The sequence below is a fragment of the Ornithorhynchus anatinus genome, chromosome X4 (assembly GCF_004115215.2).
Source record: "Ornithorhynchus anatinus isolate Pmale09 chromosome X4, mOrnAna1.pri.v4, whole genome shotgun sequence".
Lineage (NCBI taxonomy): Eukaryota > Metazoa > Chordata > Mammalia > Monotremata > Ornithorhynchidae > Ornithorhynchus > Ornithorhynchus anatinus.
Window position 1 is genome coordinate 4,539,887 of NC_041752.1, and position 19,190 is coordinate 4,559,076.

At 57.6% G+C, this 19,190-nt stretch overlaps 2 protein-coding genes across 2 annotated transcripts; one reads left to right on the forward strand and one right to left on the reverse strand.

Annotated features, from left to right (window-relative positions):
* The first annotated feature begins 1,844 nt into the window (after window positions 1-1,844).
* Window positions 1,845-6,622, forward strand: TUBB4B (tubulin beta 4B class IVb). Its single transcript, XM_029054390.2, has 4 exons — window positions 1,845-1,981; window positions 3,724-3,832; window positions 4,040-4,150; window positions 5,295-6,622. The coding sequence occupies exons 1-4, from the start codon at window positions 1,925-1,927 to the stop codon at window positions 6,353-6,355; spliced, it is 1,338 nt and encodes a 445-aa protein (XP_028910223.1). The 5' UTR covers window positions 1,845-1,924; the 3' UTR covers window positions 6,356-6,622.
* Window positions 6,595-18,404, reverse strand: FAM166A (family with sequence similarity 166 member A). Its single transcript, XM_029054391.2, has 7 exons — window positions 18,245-18,404; window positions 17,284-17,498; window positions 16,063-16,313; window positions 14,448-14,574; window positions 12,537-12,631; window positions 10,043-10,160; window positions 6,595-6,706 (listed from the first exon to the last, which is right to left on the reverse strand). Exons 1-7 carry the CDS (start codon window positions 18,298-18,300, stop codon window positions 6,618-6,620), a joined length of 951 nt encoding a protein of 316 aa, XP_028910224.1. The 5' UTR covers window positions 18,301-18,404; the 3' UTR covers window positions 6,595-6,617.
* Window positions 18,405-19,190: the final 786 nt, after the last annotated feature.

The following is a 19,190-nucleotide window of genomic DNA, read 5'->3' on the forward strand; positions in this document are numbered from 1 at the left end:
TTTGGGCTCTCCCAAGCTCATAGTACAGTGCTCGGCACAGAGTAGGCGCACAATAAGTACGGCTGAATGAATAAAATCAACGACCCCCTCCCCCCTGTCGTGCTGCTGCAAGGAGCGCAACAGGAAAAGTGCCTGGGAAGAAAACCCGCCAACGAATTGTGTCTATCTGTTATTTTATTCTCTCCCAAGCGGTTAGAACAGTGCTTTGCACGTAGCAAGCGCTCAATAAATACCACAGATACGACTGAAGCACGTGCCATGCGTGGGGGGCCCTGCCTCCAAATTCACCGGGCGCTGAGCCCTGCGCTGAACGCTTGGGAGAGGATGCTCCGGCCTCAAACGGATGCAGAACAGACGGCTCCGTAATAATAATAATAATAATAATGTTGGTATTTGTTAAGCGCTTACTATGTGCCGAGCACTGTTCTAAGCGCTGGGGTAGACACAGGGGAATCAGGTTGTCCCACTTGGGGCTCTCAGTCTTAATCCCCATTTTGCAGATGAGGTAACTGAGGCACCGAGAAGTTAAGTGACTCGCCCAATGTCACACAGCTGACAAGTGGCCGAGCAGGGATTCGAACCCATGACCTCTGACTCCAAAGCCCGTGCTCTTTCCACTGAGCCACGCTGCTTCTCTAGGAGAAGCGGCGGGGCCCGGGTCGGGGAGTCACAGGTCCTGGGTTCCAATCCCGCCTCCGCCCTAGCAGTGTGACCTTGGACCCGTCGCTTGACTTGGCTGGGCCTCAGTTGCCTCCTCTGGAAAAGGGGGATGGAGAGTCCCAAGCAGGGCGGGGACTGCGTCCAATCCCTCTGGCCTGGATCCACCCCAGCGTCCAGTACAGTGTCTAGTGCGTAGTAAGCGCTCCGCCTTCTTTTGTTGTCCGTCTCTCCCTCCGCCCTTCTAGACTGTGAGCCTGCTGTTGGCAGGAATTCATAATAATCATCATGTTGGTATTTGTGAAGCGCTTACTCTGTGCAGACCGCTGTACTAAGCGCTCGGGGGAGATGCAGGGTCATCAGGTTGGCCCACGGGAGGCTCCCAGTCTTCATCCCCATTTTCCAGATGAGCTAAGTGAGGCCCAGTGAAGTGACTCGCCCACAGACACCCAGCCAAGTGGCAGAGCCGGGATTCGAACCCATGACCTCCGAGCCACGCTGCTTCCCTAATTGTCTCTGTTGCTAAATTGCACTTCCCAAGCGCTCAGTACAGTCCTCTGCACAGAGTAAGCGCTCAACAAATACAACTGAATGAACTGCAATAATAATAATAATTATAATAAAAAGTCGCATTCCCTGCCCGCCACGAGCTTACAGTCTAGAAGCGGAGGATCCTGGGAAATCTTCCGAAACTGGGCGAAATCATCCGAAAGCGGGCGGGGGGGGAGGGGTCCCTCCCACGTGACAGCGGCCCCCCCCCGCATTGCCCCCGGGCGCATGCGCACCCCGCCCTGCCGCGCGCCGCCCGCATGCGCACCCCCGCCCTGCCGCGCGCCGCCCGCTGCAGTGCGGCGGTTACCAAGACGCTGACCCCCTCCCCCTTCCCCTCAGCCAATCGCGGCGCCCCGTCGCGGCCCTCCGCCGGGCCAGCCAATGACGGGGCAAATCAATCATTTGAAACAGCCAGTGGCGGCCGCACTGCGGCGCGAGGCGGGGAGCCGCGATAGGCGGGCGAGGGGCGCCGGCCGGCCAATGGGGCGGGGGAACGGTTGAAAAGGCGGGAGCTGGGGGGCGGGCGGGGCGGGCGGGATGGACGGCGGCGGCAGCCAATGGGAGCCGCGGCCTCGTTCTGACGGCCCAATGGGCCCCGAGAGGGGGCGGGCGCTGGCGGTTATAAAAGGGGCGGCGCCGCCGGCGGTTACAGGAGTCTGCGCGCCCAGTGTCGCCGCTCGTCTCGTCCGCAGTCCGTGTCGCCGAGGCCGTCGCCATGAGGGAGATCGTGCACCTGCAGGCTGGCCAGTGCGGCAACCAGATCGGCGCCAAGGTCGGCGCGGCCGGACGGGGAGGGTTGGCGGGGAAGGCCGAGGCGGCCGGGGGTGGACGGGCGGGGGAGGGGGAAGATGGCGGCGCGGGGGCCGGTTCCGGGGGCCGCGGGGCAGGGCGGGAAGAGCCGTTGTGCGCCCGGCCCCGGGGCGGGCCCGGCCGTGCGCCTGCGCGGCGGGGGGAGATGGGCGTGGCCTCGGGGGGGCGTGGCCCGCGGTGGCCCCGCCCCCCGTGACTCAGCGCGGGCCCCGGCCTCGACTGGAAGCTGCCCGGGGGCAGCTCGCTCCCCTCCCATAGGCCTCTGCGCGCCTCCCTTGACACAAATGTCTCTCCTCGCCCCCAGTCGTGCTCCCACTGCAGCGCTCCGCACCCCAGAAGGGCTCGGATGGCGGCCAGTGTGTCTCCTCGCCCCCAGTCGTGCCCTCCCCCCTCCCCCAATCACGCACTGCGGTGCCCTGCCCGCAGGAGGGGGAAACGTCTCCTCCCCCCTGGCTCGTGCCCCCCCAGTCTCCCGCTGCAGTGCACGCAGGGCTCAAAGGTCAGGAAACGCGTCTGCTGACACAGGGACGTGCTCCCGCCCCAGCCCTCTGCCCCCAGGACGGCAGGAAACGTGTCCCCTGACTTCGACTCCCGCTCCCCCAATCTCCTACCGCGGCGCGCTGCACGCAGGAAGCGCTCAAAGGGCAGGGGACTCGTCTCTTCACTCCGAGGCGCGCTCCGCCAAGACGGTGGTAGGCTGCTCTGCACGCAGGAAGGGCGCAAAGGGCAGAAAACGCGTCTCCTCACCCCCCCGTCCCGCCCCCCCCCAGTCACGTACCGCAGGGCCCTGCCCGCAGCGAGGGCTCAAATGGCAGGAAACGTAGCTCCCACCTCTGAATCACGCTCTCCCAAGATGGTGGCACAGCGCTCCGCATGCGGGAAGCACTCAAATGTCAAAGCGCCTCCTGACTCTGAATCGTGCTCCCCCCCATCTCCTGGTCTAGCGCTCTGCACGCAGGAAGTGTCTCCTAACCCTGAGCCACGCTGTCCCGCTCTCTTACCGCAGTGCTCTGCACGCGGGAAGGGCTCAGATGGCAGGAAACGTGTCTCCTGACTCCGAATCCTGCTCTCCCCAGAGCACAGTGCATCCTGCCACTCGGTCGTAGGAAGTGCTCAAACGGCAGAAAACGTCTCTCAAGATGGTAGCGCGGTGCTCTGCACTCATTCCTTTAGTCGGATTTATTGAGCACCTGCCGTGTGCAGAGCATTGTACTGAGGGCTTGGGCGCTCGGGAAGTGCTCCATAAATGGTAGGGAAGGTGTCCCCTGGCTCCGAATGGCGCTTTCCCAACACCTTAGTACAGTGCAGCTGGCAGGAAGTGTTTCCCAACTCTGAATCGTGCTTTCCCAAGATCCTTCTCCACTGTGAGCCTGTTGTGGGCAAGGATTGTGTCGCTTTGTTGCTGCGTTGTACTTTCCTAGCGCCTAGTACAGTGCTCTGCACACAGTAAGCGCTCAGTAAATATAATGGAATGAATGAAATCCTCATACACTGCTGCACACACAGGAAGCGTTCGACAGACGGCGGGGAGTAGTTCCCCTAACTCGGGATCGTGCCCTTCCAAGCTCCCAGTACAGGGCTGCGCATGCAGGAAGCGCTCAAATGGCGTCCCTTATTTCTGCTGCTGCATCGGACCCTCCCAAGCGCTCGGCGCAGTGCTCCGCAGCCGGGAAGCGCTCACTAAGTCCCCTCGATTGATTGCAGTTCTGGGAGGTGATCAGCGACGAGCACGGGATCGATCCCACGGGCACCTACCATGGCGACAGCGACCTGCAGCTGGAGCGGATCAACGTCTACTACAACGAGGCCACGGGTAAGGGGCTCCGGGGATTGGGGGGGGACCCCGGGCCGCCCCTGCCCCTCTTGGGGCGCGCCGAAGGGGGAGGGGGGCGGACTCGGAAGCCCCGACCCGTGTCCCCGCCCCGACCTGCCGAGTCTGTTCCGCTCGACCGTGTTTATCGAGCGCCTCCCGCGCGCCGAGCACTGGGCTAAGCGCCGACGCACCCGTCCCCTCCCCCAGGCGGCAAGTACGTTCCCCGAGCCGTGCTGGTGGACCTGGAGCCCGGGACTATGGACTCCGTCCGCTCTGGGCCTTTCGGGCAGATCTTCAGGCCGGATAACTTCGTCTTCGGTAAGCGGACTCTTACTTTTAAGGAGGGTTGTCCGTTCCGCAGTTTGGGGGTGGGGGTGGCTTGGAAACAGTCTGGGGGCTCGCGGGGAGGCTTTTCTGTCAGAAACCGATAACGTGCCTGCTTGTCTGTGGTGGGATTTAAGCGCTTACTATGTGCCAGGAACTGTCCTAAGCAAGTACAGTAGCTGGGGGAGGGAGGGAGATGAAAAGACGATCAGGTCGGACACGATCTGTCTCCACAGGGGACTCTTCGTCTTAATGCCCGTTTTACAGATGAGGGAACTGAGGGGCGGAGCAGCGAAGGGACTCACCCAAGGTCACTCCGTCTCCCAGGCTTGTGTTCTTTCCATGAGGACACGGGTGTTTTTTTATATGACAAAAGAAGAGGGGAGAGGCACTTGGAGTTGAATTTTTCTGGGGCGTCAACTCACTGTGAGCCGAGCACTGGGTAGAGATACCTCCCCCGCCCGGCTGCCTCGTGGAAAACAGCGAGGCATCGTAATGAAGATGGTATTAAGCGCGTACTATGTGCCAAGCACTGTTTTAAGCTCCGGGGTCATCAGGTTGTCCCACGGGGGGCTCACGGCCTCCGTCCAGGCGGCCCCCAAGAGGCCTCTGGCCCCACGTTGGGCTTGCGGATCCACAAGCCCCCGAAGCCCGGCCTCCAGAAGGCCGGTCCGAGCCCTCGGAGGGCTGCCGTCAACACTGGGGCGTGTCACTGCAGCGGGAAGCAGCGTTGCCCGGTGGCTCGGACCCAGACCTGGGAGTCAGAGGGTCGTGGGTTCCAATCCCGACTCCGCCGCCCTTCTGCCGTGGGACCCGGGGCCAGTCGCTTCACTGCTCTGGGCCTCGGTTCCCTCACCGGTGAGACGGGGATTGGGCCGGTGAGCCCCACGTGGGACGGGGCTGGATCCAACCCGATGCGCTTGTAATAATGAGAGTGGTAAGCGCTCGCCCGGTTCTGAGCGCTGGGGTGGATCCAAGGTGATCAGGTTGTCCCACGTGGGGCTCAGCCCCATTTTCCAGATGAGGTCACCGAGGCCCCGCCTCTCCCCTCGTCCCCGCCCCGGTGCCTGGCCCGTCGCGAGCGCTTCCCAAATCCCCCCGACTCTCCTCCCTTCCTCACCAACCCGTCCTCCCACAGGCCAGAGCGGGGCCGGGAACAACTGGGCCAAGGGCCACTACACGGAGGGGGCCGAGCTGGTGGACTCGGTGCTGGACGTGGTCCGGAAGGAGGCGGAGAGCTGCGACTGCCTGCAGGGCTTCCAGCTGACCCACTCGCTGGGCGGGGGCACCGGCTCGGGCATGGGCACGCTGCTCATCAGCAAGATCCGCGAGGAGTACCCCGACCGCATCATGAACACTTTCAGCGTGGTGCCCTCGCCCAAGGTGTCGGACACGGTGGTGGAGCCGTACAACGCCACCCTGTCGGTCCACCAGCTGGTGGAGAACACGGACGAGACCTACTGCATCGACAACGAGGCCCTGTACGACATCTGCTTCCGCACCCTCAAGCTGACCACGCCCACCTACGGCGACCTCAACCACCTGGTGTCGGCCACCATGAGCGGGGTCACCACCTGCCTGCGGTTCCCCGGCCAGCTCAACGCCGACCTGCGCAAGCTGGCCGTCAACATGGTGCCCTTCCCCCGCCTGCACTTCTTCATGCCGGGCTTCGCCCCGCTGACCAGCCGCGGCAGCCAGCAGTACCGGGCCCTGACGGTGCCCGAGCTGACCCAGCAGATGTTCGACGCCAAGAACATGATGGCCGCCTGCGACCCCCGCCACGGCCGCTACCTGACGGTGGCCGCCATCTTCCGGGGCCGCATGTCCATGAAGGAGGTGGACGAGCAGATGCTCAACGTGCAGAACAAGAACAGCAGCTACTTCGTGGAGTGGATCCCCAACAACGTCAAGACGGCCGTGTGCGACATCCCGCCCCGCGGGCTGAAGATGTCCGCCACCTTCATCGGCAACAGCACGGCCATCCAGGAGCTGTTCAAGCGCATCTCGGAGCAGTTCACCGCCATGTTCCGCCGCAAGGCCTTCCTGCACTGGTACACGGGCGAGGGCATGGACGAGATGGAGTTCACCGAGGCCGAGAGCAACATGAACGACCTCGTCTCCGAGTACCAGCAGTACCAGGACGCCACGGCCGAGGAGGAGGGCGAGTTCGAGGAGGAGGCGGAAGAGGAGGTGGCCTAAGAGGCGCCCGGGGGGGGGGGGGGGGGCCGCCGCCGCCTCTCTGTAAATTATGTCGGAAAGCCGTACGGACTCTCTTTATTCGTCCACCTGTCTTCCTGCCGCTCGGCCCGTCCGGGCGCTCTCCCTCCCTCCTGTTCTTTTCTTTTTTTTTTTCCTTCTCTTCTCTCTCTCTCTTCCTCTCCCGTTCTCCTCACCTCCCGTTTCCTGTTCTTTTACCATCCAAGGCTGTACAGACAACATCACAATTAAAGCGTTTTTTTTTTCATAGCGCATAGTTTCGCCTCTCCCGTTCTTGCCGGTAGGACAGGCGGCTGCCGTTGCCGAAGGTTAAAGCGAAGTTGTCCCGTAAATCTGGAAGGACGGAAAGGCCTGGCCCGTTAGCGGGGCCGGGACCTGGGAGGTGACATCCCGGGAGACCTCGCCCCGCCCCGCCGGGGTCTGGCAGGGGATTTTCCTGCCACCTTTTAACCCTCCCCTGTGGCGCTACGTAGCTCGAGCGGGTAGAGCCCGGATTAGTTGTTGTTCTTTCCCCCTCCCCATGGCATGGGTTAAGCGTCTATCAAGGGCCTGGAACCGTACTGAGTGCTGGGGTAGCTGCAACCTGATGGGATGGGTCGTAGTCCAGGTCCCATGTGGGGCTCGGTCTTAATCCCCATTTTAGAGGGGGTTGAGGGGGCCCGTTCCTAATGCCGGCGGCCCTCGGCTGTGTTTTTTAACGGCTCATTCGCTCAGTTGTATTTATTGAGCGCTCGCTGTCCACAGCACGGTAGTACACGCTGTTAGTAGGCCTAGGAGCACTTGGAAAGTATAATTCGGCAACTGAATGGCAATGGTATTTCTTAAGTGCTTACTATGTGCCAGGCACTGTTCTAAGCGCTGGGGGAGATACAGGGTTGGAAAGAGTCCCTGTGGCACATGGAGTTCAATGTCTTAATCTCCATTTACAGATGATGTGAGACCCAGAAGTGACTTGGCCAAGGTCACACAGCGCTCAAATACGACTGAATGAGCAAGGGGTGAGGCCAGGATTAGAACCCAGCTCCTCCCGACTCCCAGGCCCGGACTCTTATCCGCTCGGCCGTGCTACATGGGTTACTAACCTTAACAACCTTAGCAAAATTGCTAGCAGGCTGAGGCGGCTTCCCAAAAGGACGGGATTTGAGTGCTTACTATGTCGTCAAGCACCTTTCCGAGTGCTGGGGTAGGTAAAAGATCAGCAGGTTGATCATCCCACGTGGGGCACCGTCGAAGCGGGAGGGAGGACAGGTATTGAATCCCCATCTTACAGATGAGGAAACAGGCCCCGAGAAGTGACTTGCCCAAGGTCACATAGGTAAGTGGTGACATCTGGATCGGAACCCAGTTCCCTCGACTCCAAGGCTGGCGCTCTTTCCGCTAGGCAATACTTCTTCCCAGTTGTAACGCGGTTGCTGGGAGACCATCAGACCGAATCAAGAGCGGGTGGAAACACCTTCCCCAGACTGGGATCAGTCAGTGGTATTCATTGAGCGCTTACTATGTGCAGAGCACTGTACTAAGCACTTGGGAGAGGACAGTAGAGTTGGTCAGTGGGGTCTTGTGGGGCAGTTTGAGCGACTATTTCCATCTGCTGGTTTTGGAGAAGGCCACCAGCTAGAAGTGGGAGGTGTGTGGGTTTAATGAGTACAGTGCTCTGCATATAGTGAGCACTCAATAAATATGACAGTGAATGAGTACTCGTTAAGCGCTTACTATGTGCCAAGCGCTGGGATAGATAGAAGCTAATGAGGTTGAAAACAGTCCCTGTCCCACATGGGGCTCACCATTTTCCAGGTGGGTACGATGGGGTCACCCTGGGCCGGACCCTCCCTAGGGTTGCTCATCTGGGGCCCTGACTTTAGGGCAGTTGTGATAAGCGCTTACTAAGTGCCTGGTACTGTACTAAGCGCTGGGGTGGATCCCAGCAAATGGGGTTGGACTCCTGCCTCTCTGTCTCAATCCCCATTTTAAGATGAGGGAACTGAGGCCCAGTGAAGTGACTTGCCCAAGGTCCCCCAGTAGACAAGTGGCGGAGGGGGGATTAGAACCCATGACCTTTCAACTCCCCGGCCCACGCTCTACCCACTATCCATGCTGCTGCTCATGCAGTGCAGTCCTCTTGATGATGCCGTTTAAGCACTTACTATGGGCTTAAACAAGATAATCAGGTTGTCCCCCGTGGGGCTCAGTCTTCATCCCCATTTTCCAGAGGAGGTCACTGAGGCCCAGAGAAGTCAAGAGACTTGCCCCAAGTCACCCAGCTGCCAAGTGGCGGAGGGGGGATTAGAACCCACGTCCTCTGACTCCCAAGCCCGGGCTCTTTCCACTAAGCCACGCCGCTTCTCCACTGGGCCAGGCCTCCATGTTGCATTCGAGGCAGTCCGCTCTCCCAGCGCTTAGTACAGTGCCTGGCACCCCTTAAATACCATAATACCTCACCTCGCCCATCTCCTCCAGGTGAGCCGGCCCACCTGCTCCCTGCCCCTCCGTGTCGTCGCTCGTGACTTAGGCCAGGCCACACACCACCCCCTTCACCTTCAAACCATTCTTAAACTCACGCCTCCTCCGAGAGGCCTTCCCGGATTAAGCCCTCCCGAGTCACGTTTGGACATCTAATTGCCCCACCCCACTTACCTATCTCAAAATTAGGGCTGATAAATTACATTTAAAAACCTTCCCCCCCTCCACACAGGACCCTAAGCTTCTTATAGGCAGGGAACGCGTTCGCTAATTGTCCTCTCCCAAGCGCTTAGTACAGAGCTCTGCACGTAGTAAGTGCTCAATAAATACCATCGAGCCCAGCGGCCGTACGTTGCCGTTATCTCACTTACCCGGCCAAACAAGGGAGCAGGTTGGAGCGTCGGTTTATTAAAAAATGGAGACGTCCCAGGTGCCGGGAAAATGAATCGGGGAAACTGAGGGAAGATTTCTCGTCTCCTGACTTCAGTCGGGTTCATTTTTTCTACCGTATCTTAATGTGGGTAATGAAGCCCTCATATTTACTGAATGCTTACTGTGGGCAGGGAACTGTACTAAGTGCTCGGGGAGAGTCCCAGTAGAAAGGAGCGTGGCTTAGTGGAAAGAGCCCGGGGTTGGGAGTCAGAGGACGTGGGTTCTAATTCCGACTCTGCCGCTTGCCTGCTGTGTGGCCTTGGGAAAGTCCCTTCAGTTCTCTGGGCCTCAGTGACCTCATCTGGAAAATGGGGATTAAAAGTGTGAGCCCCAAGTGGGACAACCTGATGACCTTGTATCTCCCCCAGCGTTTAGAACAGTGCTTGGCACATAGCGAGCGCTTAACTAATACCATCCTTATGATTATTAAAGGAGTTAATCCCTTCCCAGAGGGAGCTAGGAAACCTTGCAAAAGAAGAGAAGATGTTAGCCGGAATACGCGAGAGGCAGCGTGGCCCAGTGGCTAGAGCCCAGGCCCTGGAATTAGAAGGACCTGGGTCCTAATCCCGGCTCCACCCTACGTCCGCTGGGTGACCCTTGGGCAAGTCACTTCACTGGGCCTCAGTGACCTCTCCTGGAAAATGGGGATTAAGGCGGTGGGCCCCACGTGGGACAGGGACCGTGTCCTACTAACACGAGCGCTTAGGACAGTGCTCGGCACATGGGAAGCGCTTAACAAGTACCACAACTATTCAGTACCGTAATCATTGCACGTACTCGGTATGAATCCCGTGTAGAAAGGCATCATTCCCATGCTGGTGAAGATCTTGGTGTTTGGCCAGTGAGTATCGGGAAATCTCTCTCCCAGGGCACAGACAGGGCTTCTTACCTTATGCTGAAAGGACAGAGAAATATTTCTTCATTCTTAATTTCTTAACTTATTTACAACGATAAGTACGAGACTCCTTAAGCGCTTACCATATGCCAAGTATTGTCCTAAACGCTGGGGTGGATTCACGTTAGGGTGGACGCAGAGGGCCTCACAGGCTTAAAATGGAGGTTTTAAATCCCCTCCAGACCGTAAGCTCGCTGAGGGCAGGGAATGTCTCTCGATTATTATATTGTACTCTCAAGCGCTTAGTACAGTGCTTTGCACACGGAAAGTGCTCATTAAATACGATTGAGTGAATAAATTAATTCCCATATAATAATAATCGTAATACTAATTTGAGATGAATCAGGGAAGGCCTCTAGGAGGACTTTTGATCAGATCAAGCTTCTGGGACCCTTCCGCCGCTTCTTAAAACATTTTGCATTTCCCGCCCGTGCATAATAATGATGGTATTTGTTAAGCGCTTACGCTGTGCCAAGCCCTGTTCTAAGCGCTGAGGGAGACACAAGGTGATCAGGTTGTCCCCTGTGGGGCTCTCAGTCTTCATCCCCATTTTACAGATGAGGGAACTGAGAAGCAGCGTGGCTCAGTGGCAAGAGCACGGGCTTTGGAGTCAGGGCTCATGAGTTCGAATCCCAGCTCTGCCACTTGTCGGCTGTGTGACTGTGGGCAAGTCACTTCACTTCTCTGTGCCTCAGTTCCCTCATCTGTAAAATGGGGATTAAGACTGTGAGCCCCACGTGGGACAACCCGATTCCCCTATGTCTACCCCAGCGCTTAGAACAGTGCTCGGCACATAATAAGCACTTAACAAATACCAACATTATTATTATTAAGTGACTTGCCCAAAGTCACCCAGCTGACAAGTGGTGGAGCCTGGATTGGAACCCACAACCTCTGACTCCCAAGCCTGTGTAGCAGTAATTATGGTATTTGTTAAGCACTAACTATGTGCCAGGCCCTGTCTTTAGCGCTAGGGTGGATAAAAGCAGATCGGGTTGGACCCAGTCCCCGTCCCACCCGGGCCTCACCGTCTCCATCCCCATTTTCCAGACGAGGGAACTGAGGCCCAGAGAAGTGAAGCGACTTGCCCGAGGCCACCCCGCAGATGAGTGGCGGAGCCGGGATTAGAACCCAGGACCTTCTGACTGCCAGACCCGGGCTCTACCCGCTTTGTCGTGTTTAATAAATGCCGTCATTTTTAATTTTTTGAGGTCCCTAGAGCAAGGGGACTCTCCCGCCCTCGTCCTTCTCACTGCATTTTATCGCGCTCCGCACCCTCTTCCTTTCTTCTTCTGCCAAACACTTCTGCTTATCGCAGGCACCTGGGCCTCCTTCCTCGCCCTCCCTGCCCCCAAATGGCCTCTCCGCTCTCCCCCACCCCAAACCCCACCCCTCCTCCCAGACTCCTTCCCCTCACGGGTGGCCTAGTGGGTAGAGCTCCGGCCTGGGAGTCAGAACGACCTGGGTCCTCATCCCCGCTCCGCCACTCGTCTGCGGCCGTGGGACCTCGGACAAGTCACTTCGCTTCTCTGGGCCTCGGTTCCCTCATCTGGAAAATGGGGACGAAGACCGTGAGCCCCACGGGGGACAACCTGATTACCCTGTATCTACTCCAGCGCTTAGAACAGAGCTTGGCACATAGTAAGCGCTTAACAAGGACCATCATTATTATTATTATCATTCTCCGGGCCTTGGTTACCTCATCTGGAAAATGGGGATTAGACTGGGAGCCCCATGTGGGACAGGGGCTGTGTCCAACTCGATTAGCTGGTATCTACCCCAGCGCTTAGAACAGTGCGGGACACATAGTAAGCGCTTAACATACGCCATCGTTATTCCTCGATCACTTCAGCTCCGACACTCCGATGCCTCCCCATAAATCCGGTTTTCTTTCTGGGCTCTTTTATGCGCTTGAAACATAGTGAGTGCTTAACAAATACCATCACTATTATTATTTGCTAAGGATTTACTATGTACCAAGCGCTGGATTAGCTGGTATCTCCCCCAGCGCTTAAAGCAGTGCTTGGCACACAGTAAGCGCTTAACAAATACCATCATCATTATTATTATTATTCTTATATGCAAGGCACCAATGTAAGACTGTGAGCCCCACGCGGGACAACCTGCTGACCTCGTATCTCCCCCGGCGCTTAGAACAGTGTTTGGCACAGGGCTTAACAAATACCATCATTATTATTACTGAGCGCTATTAGAACCCAGATCCTTCTGACTCCCGGGCCCACTCTCTGGGCCACGCGGGACATAGTAAGCGCTTAAAAAACACCACGAATAACCCGGGGGGGGGGAAATCAACGCTGGCGAGCCCTCCGACGTCTCCCCCCGCGGGCCCGAGGAGGGGGGTGGTCTGATTTTTACCTGGTTTTTGTCAAACTCATCCATTGCCTCTTTGACCCCCTGCTGATAATTCACCCCCATGATCCAGGTGAACCGGGGTATAAAGCCGGAATACCCTGGGTGGGAAGACAGAGCCGGGTGAGCGTCGTCACCCCCCACCCCAAACTCCCAGACGGCCCGGAGGCCTGGGCCGAGCCCGGCCGGGAAGAGGCTCCGTCTCCGTGGCGGATGGCGGGCCCGTGTCCACCGCTCCGGGGTAAGTTTCCCAACTCACCCGGGGTTGGGATTTCCTCGTAGACGATGGTTTTTCTACCCCACCCTTCCTGGCCTCTGTGTCAGGGAGCACGAGTTGGCGTTCTTCTTCTAACGCCAACTTCCTCACTCGGCCTCTCGCCGACGACCCCTTGCCCGCGTCCTCCCTCCGGTCTGGAGCTCCCTCCCCCTTCATGATAATAATGATCATTCATTCATTCATTCGTATTTATCGAGCGCTTACTGTGTGCAGAGCACTGTACTAAGCGCTTGGAAAGTATAATACAGCAAATAAAGAGAGACCGTCACTGCTCACAATGGGCTCACAGTCTCGGAGGTTCTAAAAGCATGGGTTTTAATCTCGGCTCTGCCACTTGACTGCTGTGTGACCTCGGGCAAGTCGCTGTTCTCCTCTGGGCCTCGGTTCCCTCATCTGTAAAATGGAGATGAAGATTGCGAGCCCCACGTGGGACAGGGACCACGTCCCACCCCAGCATTTAATACAGTGCCCGGCACACGGGAAGCGCTTAAGAAATACCCTAAAAAAATTTGTTTTAAAAAGTGGCACAGCCGGGATTAGAACCGAGGTCCCCTGGCTCGTGGGCCCGTGCGCCTTCCATTAGGCCACCCTGCTCCTCCCGAAGAACAAGGAGAGAGATTCTTAGGGGTCCCAAATTCCCGTTTCCCTGTCCGGCCGCAGACGGGTCTTTTCCGTCGGGGCCGCGAAGCGTCAAGGCAGAGGGCAGGGACCGGGCCGCCCGTTGCCTCTCTAGGAAAATGGAGGCCGCCCACCCTGGCCCCAGGGCTGGGCAAGGGAGAGAGTGAGCTCGTCAGCCTTAGTCAGGGCTGGGAACCTCCGCGTTCCACCCACTCAGCAGCTTCCACCCGTCCTCCTGACTCACGGCTCGGTCCACCCCCCCTGGGAACTCGCCCTCCATTTGGAGGAGCTTTAAACCACCCCGAGCGGGCGACCATCTTGGGGATTCCCTCAGAGGGCCGGACTGGGGGTGGGGAGACTCCCGGGAATCCCCGGGACCCCATCCCCTCCGGGCTGGCCTCTCGGAGTCTGGTTTGAGAGGGCTCTCCGAGGACTCGCGGTCAGCGCTCGGTAAATACCATCCAACGGAGGAGCCGGTGGGTCCCCGGGGGATTTGGGCACCTGGATGGGGAATGGCCTGCCCGGCGGCAGCAGAGAAGATGCCGGGAGACCGGACGGTGAGGCCTTCCTTTCAGCTCGCCGTTCCGGCGGGCGGGGTTGGCCACGGGAGCAACGGAGACGATTATCCATATTAACGTCCGTCTCCCTCTCTAGACCGTAACTTCCTCGTGGGCCGGAAACGTGTCTACCTCCCAATCGCATTTGCTGAGCGCTTACTGTGGTGCGGAGGCAACGTAGAGCCCGGGCCTGGGAGGTAGAAGGACCTGGGTTCTATTCCAGGCTCTCCCTGTCTGCTGTGTGACCTGGGGCAAGTCACTGGACTTCTCTGTGCCTCAGCGACTTCATCTGTAAAAATGGAGTCAGACTGTGAGCCCCCGTGGGACACGGATGGAGTCCAACCTGATTAGCCTGTGTCCACCCCAGCGCTTAGAACAGTGTTTGGCCCGCAGTGAGCGCTTAACACATAGCGTAATAACAATACTAAGGATAATTATTTTTACAATTAGCTTTGGGTCACCCACCTGAGATGGCTTTGCGCTGGATCAGGTTGGGCACGTCCAGTTTGGGAAGCCTTTCAAACTTGCTGATGTCCATGGATTCCGCCCGAGGGCTCCAGATGGGATATTCATCCCGCCGGAAATGCTGGAACTAGAGGCCGGGCGTCAAGGCGGGTGGCGAGGGGAGCTCCAGGACGGGGTGGGGGAAAGGCGGAGGGAAGCGTCGGCCAAGTCGGGGAGACCGGGAAAAGCTGGGGGTGGGTTCAGAGGTGGTGAGTGGGGGCGGGTAGGGGAGAGAAAATGACGACGGCGGGAAGGGCAAGCACTTTTCCAACATCCTCTGGGACTACTGCCCCTCCGGCACTATCCTCTGGGAAGCGGCACGGCCTAGAGGGTAGAGCCCGGGCCTGGGAGTCAGAAGGACCTGGGTTCTAATCCCTTCTCCGCCACCTATCTGCCGTGTGACCGGTCGCTTCACTTTGGGCCTCGGTTCCCTCCTCCGTAAAATGGGGTTTGAGACTGTGAGGCCCCCACGAAACAGGTCTGTGTCCAATCTGATCAGCTCCTATCTACCCCAGGGCTTAGTACGGTGCCTGGAACACAGCGAGAAGCAGCGCGGCTCAGTGGAAAGAGCCCGGGCTTGGGAGTCGGAGGACGTGGGTTCTAATCCCGGCTCTTCCACTTGTCAGCTGTGTGACCTTGGGGAGGTCACTTCAATTCTCTGGGCCTCAGTTACCTCGTCTTTATGTTGGGATTTAAGGCTGTGAGCCCCATGTGGGATATCCTGATTATCTTGTATCTCCCCCAGTGCTTAGAACAGTGCTTGACACATAGTAAGCGCTTAATAAATACCATCACCATTAATGATGATGATTATTATTATTATCAACAAATACCATAAAAAAATAAGTAAATAAATGTCACTGATTGAGTCCCAGAGTGTGAGCCCTTTTCCTCCCAGAGGGGTAGAGGGTCAGTTGGTCAGTCAATCATATTGAGTGAGCGCTTACTGGGTGCAGAACACTGTACTAAGCACTTGGGAGAGGACAACACGACAATAAACAGACACGTTCCCTGCCCACGATGAGCTGAGAGTCCAGAGCAGGAGCAAGGCGTAGTGGCTGGAGCCCGGGCTGGGAGTCAGAAGCTCCTGGGTTCTAGTCCCGGCTCCGCCACTGGCCTGCTGGGTGACCTCGGGCAAGTCACTCGACTTCTCTGCGCCTCGTTGGTAAAACGGAGATCGAGATGGTGAGCCCCACATGGGACAGGGACCGTGTCCAACCTGATTTCCTTGTATCTACCCCAGCGCTTAGTAAAGTGCCCGGCACACAGTAAGTGATTAACAAATACCATCATCATCATTATTATTATTAGAGGGAGAGACGGACACTAATAGAAAGTAAGAAATGACAGAGAGGGACGTAAGTGGTGTGGGGTTGGGAGGAGGGGATGAAGAAAGGGAGCGAGTCAGGGCTGAGTCAGGGAAGGCCTCTTGGAGGAGACGGGCCTTCAGTAACGGGGCGTGGGCAGTCTAGCCTGCCGGGGGTCGGGGGAGGCAGAGGTCAAGGGCTCGGGGGGCAGAGGGTCGGAGGTCGCGGCCCGGGGGCTTCAGGGGAACCCGCCACCCGGCTGTGCGTACCTGAGGCGGGCTAGGGAACGCGGGTGGGAGGGCGGGTCTCTTCCAAGCTGCTTCTCCCCAGGCCAGCCTGAAGCCCGGGTGGCCGAGGGCGCTGGGCTCTTCCAGACGGCCCGGGGGGCAGGGAGGAAAGGGCGGGTAGGGCATGATGTCCGTCGACGGCAGGTGCCAGGTAGCCCCCATCCTGCACTGCGGTGCCATCCTCAGCGGGGAATAGCGCCCTGCCACCCAGAAGTCCTTGTGAGGTTTGAACCCTGGGGAGGGACAGAGTGAGAGAAGAGACCCGGTTCAGGAGGCCCCGGAGACGATTATAACAACGATAACTATAATCACGGTGTTCGTTCAACCCCTGCCACGCGCCGAGCACTGTTCTGAGCGCCGAGGTAGATACAAGTTAATCAGGTTGGACACAGTCCCTGTCCCCCAGGGGGCTCACACTCTTAATCCCCATTTTACAGATGAGGGAACTGAGGCACGGAGAAGTGAAGTGACTCACCCAACGTCACAAAGCAGACGAGGGGCAGAGCCGGAATCGGAGCCCCCATTCCTGGCCCCGCCGCTTGCCTGGTGGACGAATCGCTTCTCCTCTCACGCGCTCCCGGGAAGGGTTTGGGCGGCTCCGATCCGTCCCGACACCCGCCCGTTTCCTCGTCTGTCAAATGGGGATGAAATCCTTGTTCTCTCTTCCCTTTAACTTGTGGGACAGAGGCGCTGTCTCGTCTGAGAGAGTTAGAGAATAATAATTATGGTACTTGGTAAGTGCTTACTATGTGCCGAGCACTGTTCTAAGCGCTGGGATAGTAATAATGATAATAATAATGATGGTATTCATTAAGCGCTTACTACGTGCCAAGCACAAGTTAAGCGGGTTGGACACAGTCCCTGTCCCACATTGGGCTCGAACTCTTAATCCCCATTTTTTAAGGGTTTTTTTAGTGGGGAAGCAGCATGTCCTCAGTGGATAGAGCCAGGCCTGGGAGACAGAAGGACCTGGGTTCTCATCCCGGCTCCGCCACGTGTCTGCCGTGTGACCTGGGGCCAGTCCCTTCGCTTCTCTGGGCCTCAGTCCCCTCATCTGGAAAATGGGGATGGAGACGGTGAATCCAACCCGATTTCCTTGAATCCACCCCAGCGCTTGCTGCAGTCGCCTGGAACACAGTAAGCGCTTATCAAATAGCATTATTATTATTATAAATGGCAGCGGATCAAGACTGGCTCCCCCACCGGTGTAATGGGGGATGTAGGCCTGGTGCAGATCCGTGTCCCGAGGGTCCGGGCGCTTCTCCTTGCTCAAGTCTTCGGTGAATTTGGGTGCGGTGAGCGGCGAGAGCAAGGTGCAGGATTTCTTTGATCCCATAGGGTCGGCCAGCAGCCTGGCTGTGGTCTTTCCGTAGGTCTGCCCCAGCTGGTAGTGAAGCTGGGGGTAGAAGCCAGTGTAGCTGTCGGGGGGCGAGGAGAGAGAAAGGGGGCACGTCAGGAAGGGGAGGGGCAGGAGTGCCTCAGTTCCCTCATCTGTAAAATGGGGATTAAAAATGTAAGCCCCACGTGAGACAACCTGATTACCCTGTACCTACTGCAGTGCTGAGAACAGTGCTTGGCACATAGGAAGCGCTTAACAAATAGCATCATTAGTATTATTATTATTATTATCCCATGTGGGACAGTCGAAGGCCAAGAGGCAAAACGTGTCTGGGTCTTGGGTGGGTGGGTGGGTGATGGAGTTATATTCTTCAATTAAACAGGTGTGAAACTTTCAGTAATGACTGTGGTATTTATTAAGTGCTTATTATGTGCTCCGCACTGTACTAAACTCTGGGGTAGATACCAATAATAATAATTATTGTGGTATCTTTTAGGAGCCCAGTCCTTCTCAAGCCTCAGGCCTCCAACCTCCTCCCTGCCTCCCTTCTTCGGAGACTTCCCTACCCCTGGAGCCTCAACCTCTTCCCTGCCTTCCTTGTCTGGGTCCCTCCCCAGCCCTCTGGGCCTCAACGTCCCCCCTGCCTCCCTTCTCCAGGGTCCTTCTCACCCCTCAGGCCTCAACCTCCTCCCTGCCTCCCTTCTCTAGAGACTTCCCTACCCCTCGAGTCTCAAGCTCTTCCCTGCCTCCCTTGTCTGGGACCCTCCTCCCCTGCCCTCGGGCCTCAGCCTCCTCCCTGCCTCCCTTCTCCAGGGTCCTTCTCACCCCGGGATGTAGTGAGGCTCCGGGTTGAGGAGATGGTGAATCCGCGCTGTTGTCATGGTGGTCCCCAGGCCTTCTCTGCCGGCCCCAGCTCTGCCCTGGCCTCCTCGTGGCCTCCCACCTCTACCCCTGCCTCACCGGGAGACCCATCTCCATGACAACGATTGTGAAAGGGGTCTGTGAGGCCAGAACTGCCCTTTTCCTGGACCGGCCGACCCCTCCTCGGCCCCTGCCAGGAGCCCTGGCCCCCGCTCGAGGTGGAGGTGCATCTGAGAGAAACTCTCCCCCAGCCCGCCCTGGGGATCATTCAGCTACGATCACTCTGATTCAGTCACCCCAGCCCTTGGAAGCTCCCAAGCGCTTAGTACAGGGCTTCGCACACAGTCAGCGCTCAATAAATACGACTGCCTGAATGAATGAAAGAATGAGGAGGATAGTCACGTCCGTGTCCCAGGCCACACTCCTTCAGCCTAATAGCAATAATAACGGCGATATCCGTTAAGCGCTCACTTTGTGCCGGGCATAACGCTAAGAGCTGGGGGGGGATACGAGATAGACTGGACCCAGTTCTTGTCCCATGGGGGAGGCATTAAAAATCTCCATTTCGTTATCAGTAATCATATTCATCGAGCGCTTACTCTCTAAGCTGGTTACAGGCAGGGAACGTGACAACTAATTCTGTTGTATTGAACTCTCCCAAGCGCTTATTATAGCGATCCGAATGTGGTAAACTCTCAATAAATACCACTGATTGGTTGATTGATTTCAGAGGTGAATAATAACAACGGTATTAGCTAAGCGCTTACTGTGGGCCGCGCACTGTTCCAAGCTCTGGAGTGGATACAAGGTAATCAGGTTGTCTCCCGTGGGGCTCACGGTATTCATCTCCATTTTACAGATGAGGGAACTGAGGCCCAGAAAAATGAAGAGACCCACCCAAGGTTAAACA